This window comes from Arachis hypogaea, chromosome 13 (assembly GCF_003086295.3).
Source record: "Arachis hypogaea cultivar Tifrunner chromosome 13, arahy.Tifrunner.gnm2.J5K5, whole genome shotgun sequence".
Taxonomy (NCBI): domain Eukaryota; kingdom Viridiplantae; phylum Streptophyta; class Magnoliopsida; order Fabales; family Fabaceae; genus Arachis; species Arachis hypogaea.
The window spans coordinates 2225998-2233718 of NC_092048.1; the positions used below are offsets into that span (position 1 = coordinate 2225998).

General features: G+C 41.2%; 2 protein-coding genes across 2 annotated transcripts; one reads left to right on the forward strand and one right to left on the reverse strand.

Moving 5' to 3' along the window:
* Nucleotides 1-545: 545 nt before the first annotated feature.
* Nucleotides 546-2792, forward strand: LOC112736371 (beta-1,6-galactosyltransferase GALT29A). The gene has a single exon (XM_025785792.3). It carries the CDS (start codon nucleotides 1211-1213, stop codon nucleotides 2522-2524), a length of 1314 nt encoding a protein of 437 aa, XP_025641577.1. The 5' UTR covers nucleotides 546-1210; the 3' UTR covers nucleotides 2525-2792.
* A 273-nt stretch (nucleotides 2793-3065) lies between these two features.
* Nucleotides 3066-7307, reverse strand: LOC112736370 (protein ADP-ribosyltransferase PARP3). The gene is made up of 17 exons (XM_025785790.3): nucleotides 7192-7307; nucleotides 6831-7105; nucleotides 6563-6758; nucleotides 6351-6470; nucleotides 6206-6263; nucleotides 6061-6130; nucleotides 5685-5847; nucleotides 5474-5607; nucleotides 5130-5367; nucleotides 4908-5035; nucleotides 4758-4834; nucleotides 4510-4670; nucleotides 4232-4441; nucleotides 4058-4160; nucleotides 3889-3971; nucleotides 3666-3809; nucleotides 3066-3592 (listed from the first exon to the last, which is right to left on the reverse strand). The coding sequence occupies exons 1-17, from the start codon at nucleotides 7195-7197 to the stop codon at nucleotides 3341-3343; spliced, it is 2418 nt and encodes an 805-aa protein (XP_025641575.1). The 5' UTR covers nucleotides 7198-7307; the 3' UTR covers nucleotides 3066-3340.
* Between the last annotated feature and the right edge of the window lie 414 nt (nucleotides 7308-7721).

Below are 7721 nucleotides of genomic sequence, written 5' to 3' on the forward strand. Positions count from 1 at the left end.
GGAAATCCGGGACCTAGTTAATTTTTCTAAGGGATAAATCTGTCGAACTGTCAAATCTTTGGGGACCTATTTGAAGTATTATACATTTATTGAATTGGATAAACAAATATCTTTTAAGTTTAGAGCATTTTTAGGTAGGATTAAAATTTTTGAAAATAAAAAAGTTGATAAAATAATCACATAATACATTAATTATTTTTAAATTAAAATAATAAAATACACATTTAAAGTAAAATTTATAGATTTAATAATAATTAATTTCTTACCCTATCAATTTACTAACTTTTTCTAAAAATAAATTCTTTTAGCTAAATCCCCATTTTAATAGTTTGATCTTTGTCACCAAAAAAAAAATAGTTTGATCTTTTATCCTTGTTATATTGTATTTGTTTGGAGGCAAAAGTTTACCTGTAGTGCGGGTCATTGCCATAATTCCAATTGAGGGACATGATGGGCGGTGGTAACATAACAAGAAGAAGATGCGAGTTTTTGACAGTCCTGTTATTAAATGTACAATGCTTAGTGCATAATATTAATTTGAATGAGAGTACAGTAACAAAAGTTATTTATCCTTCCATGATATAATCTAATTATGCAAGAACTTCCAAATCCACCTGCAGATCTAAATTATGCATAACAAGAAATGAAAATCCTTGCTTTGCATAGAACATTATATTATCATTCCCAAATTTTTCCACACCTCACTCTCACTCTCACACCATAATGGCCTTTGCCCCACAGTCAGTGTAGTGTGGCTTTCCTCCACCACTCAATTCATTGCCTTTTTAACGTGCTCTAACACCACCACCATTTTAATCTTCAATAACACTACCTCCACCTCACAGCACAAAACCTGATTTAGAAATATCATATTTTCATTCTCTCACCACCCATTAGGAACCCAAAATCTCATGCTCAATGTTCCAAGCTGAAAACTACACACATCACTGGAGAAAAATTATTCAGCTTCCGCAACTACAACGCATTCTTCATCCTCTTCCATGCCATTTCACAGCTTAACCTTTAATTTCTTCCTTTAGGGTTCTGTTCTATTATCCCTCAGCTCTCAGCTCTCAGCTCTCAGCATCAACGATGACAAAAATCACTTTTTGACAACAACCCCGCCAGATTCAAACCAAACACCGCCCTATGCAGGTCACAACATTTACCTCCAAAAAACCACTCCCCATTGTCTTCTCCTCCTTCACCTATGCCTTCTAGGGTTTCCGAAGACAAACATGAATCCGAAACAGAACCACCCTACCCTAAAACGTTCGCCGCCGTCGACCCTCCATTCCCAAATTTAGTGACCATGAAGAACGCCTTCCCCATGAAACGCACCGTTCGACCACTCTTCGCGCTCGTCCTCCTACTCGTCTTCGTCGCCACCCTTACCTCACGCGCCATGTTTCGCCGCCCCCTCCTCTCCATCGAGCTCGAGACGCGCGTCCTCTTGATCCACGCGCCCCCTCCTCCTCCTCCGCAGCTCAACGCCACGCTGCTCCGCCACGCCGCCATCGAGATCGGCGAGGACAAGGCCAAGCAGGAGATCCAGCAGCTCCTCGATGGTAACTTCGGCAGTCAGGCTCGCCACCGGACCTTCATCTCGTGGCGGCGGATCATCCATCACGACGTCGCCAGCGCCGGAGACAGATCCTCCTCCCGGAGCACCATTCCGGCGACGCTCCGTTCCCCTCTGTTCTACCGTTACTGGCTTGATTTCCGTAAGGTCCTGAACGATTGGGCGAGGAAGAAGCGATTCCAAGCAAATATCATGGATGAGCTGATTCGGTTGGTGAAAGCCCCCATTGACAAGAAAAAGGGTATCTTGGATGGGAATTTACGAAAATACGGTTCTTGTGCGGTTGTGGGGAACAGCGGGATCCTGTTGAAGAGTGATTATGGTAGGTTGATTGATTCGCATGATGCAGTGATAAGGCTGAACAATGCGAGGGTGAATAACTTTGAGAACAAGGTTGGGAAGAAGACAACAATATCATTTGTGAATAGCAACATTGTGCACCTGTGTGCCAGAAGAGTTGGGTGCTATTGCCACCCTTATGGCTCTCACATCCCCATTGTTATGTATATTTGTCAGGCCGTCCACTTTCTGGATTTCACTGTCTGCAATGCTTCCCACAAGGCTCCCCTCTTGGTAACTGATCCCAGGTTTGATGTCTTGTGCGCAAGGATTGTCAAGTACTATTCATTGAAGAGGTTTGTGGAGCAAAGTGGCAAGACCTTGGACGAGTGGGGCAGTGCCCATGATGGGGCTCTCTTCCATTACTCTTCTGGATTGCAGGCCGTCATGCTTGCTCTCGGCATTTGTGATCAAGTTAGCATCTTTGGATTTGGTAAATCAGCTTCTGCCAAACATCATTATCATACCAACCAGAAGGCTGAGCTCCATTTGCACGATTACGAGGCTGAGTATCAGTTCTACCGCGACCTTGTCGATCGCCACAACCCTATACCATTCCTCTCAGACAACTTCAACCTCCCCCCTGTTGTTTTATATCACTGACTCTTGCCTATCTTTTTTATGTGGTTCTTTCATCATGATGTCTGAAATTTTTTGTTGTCATACTTGTAGTGAAATGCATAGATAGTGGAAAGTTAAACAACGGTGACTCAAGGTTCAAAGTTTTGTATTATTGTCAAGTTTGTAATCTCCCCCCAAAAATTGTAGCCTTAAGGCAGCAGTAACAAGAACAAGTGTAAATTTTTGTTAGAACAAGACACGCTTAATGGTTAAACATGCCATCATATCTATAACTTTTCTTCTTTCTCTATCACCTGGTTTTCTTTTGTCCTTGGTCTATTTCTTTTCCGTCCTTGAATGAACCAAATGATTTCATTCAATATGCTGGATTGTGTGTTCCATCATTTAGATTTTCAGACAACTAGGCAAAACTGGTGAGACAAACTGAAAAATTAGGAACTATTTAGCAATATTATCCTCTCATTAACTATTTAGGAATTATATATAAGATTTCAGTGGAAGCATCCACGCGACATTAATTCAAAGAAGAAAAGATCATCTAGTCCTCCTTTTTGACATAATATTCAGTTGAGAACTCGTTGCTTTATATTTCTAAGAGTAGTTAAAAACATAAGATACATCACAGAAGGCGACTGTCCACTGCTCTATATATACATTAGATCAAAAGTTCACAGCACTGCACTCCAATAGTAACCTAATCTGTTGCAGTCTGGTATGTAATGTACACCAAAAAAGAAAAAGAAAAAGAGGACACATCTTCCACTTCTTTCTAAACTTGAAAGAGCTTCAGCCAAAACACATGGTCCTTAATTTCACCATCACAAAATGCTGGTCTCTTCACTCTGCGGTGTCCATCACTGCTCCCTTCTCCTCATACTTGACTCCCACCAAGTAGCATATTCTCACCTGCTTAGGATCATAAACAGCATACTCATTGTATTCCAAAGGGCTATCTTTATGCTCTGACGCAACTATCCTTCCCGAGGGGACTTTGATGTCATCCTTCCAAACAAAGTGCTCTGACTCGTCTGTTTTCTTCTTCCCCAGCCCCTTCACTCCAACCTTCTTTTCCTCCAAAGATGCCGTGTCCTGTGCCATGCAATCACATTTCACAATGTCAAAGAAAACATCGAAGAAACTATTCTACTCTTAGGTGCCTTACCTCTGGCGGGGATTTCAACTCGGTGATCTCATTCCCCAAAGAAGCAATCGCCAAAACCAAGAACCCTTCAGGCCTGTCCACCGCTGTAAAGCCATATCTTGCAGCCTCCGCTGCAGCATCTGAACAAACAATCGCCTTCCCAAACTGTTGCAGTTCAATGGAGCCACGGATCAGAATATTCTTATCACGAGAATCGAGTTACAGTAACACTAATTTATCGTACCATGTATCCTGGCACTGGTAGTGAACATATAGCTGGTAAGAACCCCTTGTGCAAGTGCCTCAAAAGATTTGAGCTTCGTGTTCCTTGCATCACAGCATAATCACCACATTTAGAAGATAATCATAATTACGCTTTGTTCACCAGAAAGTTGAGATGTCGTGTTTCTTACCACACCATAAAAGAACCTTGTTTGGGAGCTTCACTATGTCTTCATAGGGTGGGCATGCACTCGTTTCCACAGAAAATATGTTCTCCACAGAAACCCCATATTCCTGAGATTCATTACAAGTAAATTAATCACGTCAACACACAGAAAAATGACATTCTGAATTCCAGATGTTACCATGTCACCAACTTTGACTGGTTCATAAGTTCTCTCCAGATACTTGACAATCATATCATAATCATCGGAATCCTTCTCCAAGGGAGAGATTGAGCAACCTAATTTGTTGTAGGTCTCTGACAAGGGGTCATCAATGGTAGAGCCACTCACATCTCCTATGAGGTGAGAAGCCACGGTTATGTCCCTGACACCCTCCAGGGCAGCAGCAGCCTAACAAGATAAGAGTAAGAGTGATTAACACAAGTGAATGATTTGAAGCAAATTACCATTAGGCTTACATGTTCTGCGATCTCTTGATAATCTCTGAAAAGGAAAGGCCTAGTAGAGGGCATCATAGTGAACCATCTTTGGCTAAAATCTGTCCAGACAGCCTCAGCCTTTGGTCCACTCTCCTTCGATGACTTAACCTTCTCTATGAACTCCAACAATGCTTCCTCACCTGATGTACCTCTTGTCAGTCTCGTTGAAAGTACTTGACAAAAATAAATCAAATAATCAGGGAAAAAATAATTGCCAAATTGCATACATCTTTTCAAGTGAAACTGTGTAACCATTCCTATGGGAAGGTCTGGCGAGTCGTAACCCATCTCCATCAGCGCATACCTGATTTCAGTATTCCAATATTCGGTTATTTCTAAACAGCCGCAGCAGCAACTCTAAAAGGCAGTGTTCATACCTGTATATCTCCTGGCTGCATAAAACCTTGACGAAATTGGCAACCATAGGCTCAAGTTTACAGTGTGTAGCTGCTATCCCCAGCTGTCGCAGTCCCAGTGCGCCGTGCCGGACTTCTACTCCATCATCCTAAGCCACGTTCCAAGGAGATTGTTGCATTCTTTTATCTCACAAGTGCTAGCAATGGCATACCTAATGCTTAGAAGTAGCAGTAGAAACATACCATGTCAATGGGGTAGAACTTGAGTGGCTTTTTGCTGAACTTCTTGTCTCTTTCCCAAGGCTCAAACTCGTTACCGGTGATCTCTTCAAAGAGCCTCGTAAACTCTCTCAGAGCATTATCCACGTTATCAAACTCTTCCAGTCTCTCCTCTGCATTAAGATCGTCTCCAGCTCTTGCTTTCTTGAAGAATAGATGCAAATGATTCTCCGGGACCGTAATGAGTTGCATGACACTGTAGCTGCTCCAAATCCACATCACCCATAATCAGGAGGTTTTGTCACATAAACGCAAAGATGAACAGAATAGAATATAATAGAATAAAACGAAGGCGAAATTGCAATCACTGGTTGAGTTGTCGGGCATGGTCGCAGAGGGAGAAGGCACAGTTGTACAAAATTCCATCTTTGTCAAATATGTAGCCTCCTTGTTCCTGCAATTTGGTATCTTTGTAGACCCCTCTCTTGCCATAAAGCTTGAGCTGTGACAGAAAAAGAGGAGTGTGAAAGATTAGAGAGATTAACATTTATATTTAGTAGCTTGAGTTGGTGAATAGACCTGTGAAACTAGAGATTCAATGGGGTGGTCTCCAGGATGGTGTTTATCCCCGGCTACTGCGGACAGATGAGTGACAAGTTCATAAGCGTCCAAAGGTTGAGGTTCTTGTTTCTCGATTGTGTCGCTCAACCAGGCCTCCGTTACCACTGGTATACCCCTCTCCCTAGATTACATAAATAAAATTAATGTGTTACTTAAAAAAAATTATTGTGGTTAAGCTTATGTATTTTTAAGTACTCCTTACGTACTCTTTAGATATTTTTATTATAATTAATTAATTATTATTAATATTAAACTAATAAAAAAATAATTTAGATAATAGTATGCATGGTAAATGAGGTGATCATATAATCTGAACGGATCAAAGGAGACTGACATGACTTCTGCAAGTTTGGAAGTGCCACCGCGTTCTCTTTCAGCAGGCGAAGCCACCAAACAGGTTGACCCTAATAACGATATAAATTGGAAGTTGGAGTTGGTAATTAATTAAATGAAACAAGAGCAAGTGCTTAATTAATTACCAATGATGGAGTTGGCGACCTTCCCTCCATGCTTCTCAATACTCGTTTTCCAATAATGCTAATTAATAACAATACAACACGTTGGAAATTTGTGTTAGCGTGATAAACAAAAGTGTGTAGTGTGGAGTGGTATATGAATACGTACATGCGTACGAGAAAGACGGCCCATGAGAGAGATGGTCATGCCAGTGAAAGGCTTGTCGGCTGAGCCTAAATCCCTATGAGGCCTGCCAGCAGGAGCAACTTCTTCGTATTTCTTTAACAACTGCATGCCATGGTGCACATGGAACATGAATATAAGAAATGAGACGTAAGAGATATATATATATATATAGAAATACAAGGTAAGAGATGGACATGTGCGACGGGAGTGTCGTGAAGGGAATCAGGTAGCTTGGTGGTTTGGTGCTTTCTGGGAGGGTCTCTGGTGGAGAAGGTGCAGCTACACCACTCGCTGTAGAACCCTCTACAACAATAGCGCCTACCATCGAACTCCAAGCTCCCATTGCAAACGGGACACTTCTCCAGGGCACCATAAAAAAGCAAGTCTTCACTGATATATATACATACAACATTAGTTTTATTGTGAATAAATCAGAGTATGTATGTATGTATTTACTTGTACCATTTTCTAGTGATTTCAAGGTCAGAGTTAGAGGAAGCAGAGGAATCAATGCCATTGGCCTCAAGAATTTGTCTCATGTCATCAACAGAGAGGTGGTCGCTCATGGCCTTGGACAAGTCGTCAAATTCAGCACATGAGGATTTTCCATTGGTGGTGTTGTGGACATCATCAAATTCTATTTTGGCCTTCTTTGGGGTGTTATCGTGAGCCTGCTTATTAATGGACTCTGCCTTCTGCTTCCTTGTCATAATCACCTTCTCTTCCTCTCCATGAACCTGATGACCATCAAGTATAATACACATTCATTCTGATCCTAAGAAAGAAACCAACCAAATCCAAACATAAACAACAAAAAGCAAACCTTCATGTTGAACTCTGTAATTTCCAGATTTGAAGAAACACAACACTGAGCAGCAAGTGAAGTGTGAATGGATCATAATTATAAGGAGGTCTGCCCTAAATAAGCATAAGCCGAGAGATATCCCGAGGTGTCACGAGTATCCACTTCTTGTCCTCATCACAAGGTGCCACGTCTACCAACAACTCTCTTCTTTTCACACGTGCCTAAATGCCTCTTTTTCCACCCGACACCTGGTACTTCGCTACACCTCTCCAAACGGTGCCATGCAATCTATCTATCTATCAAACACATACATACATACACTTGACTCATTCATTCCCTTAAACATATTTATATTTCTTTACAAATCTCTATAGTTGATGTGCTTTCTCCGGTTTTTTTTTTTTTTTTCTGTATCATCTCTTCTTTTATCTTTATCAACTTCATTTTTTTATGCACCAATACGTTTGTTACATTTAAGTGGTTTTGTTTTGGCTTAGTCACTGTCGTAGCTATTTCGATGAATTTTTATTTATTTCTGAATTAGCTAT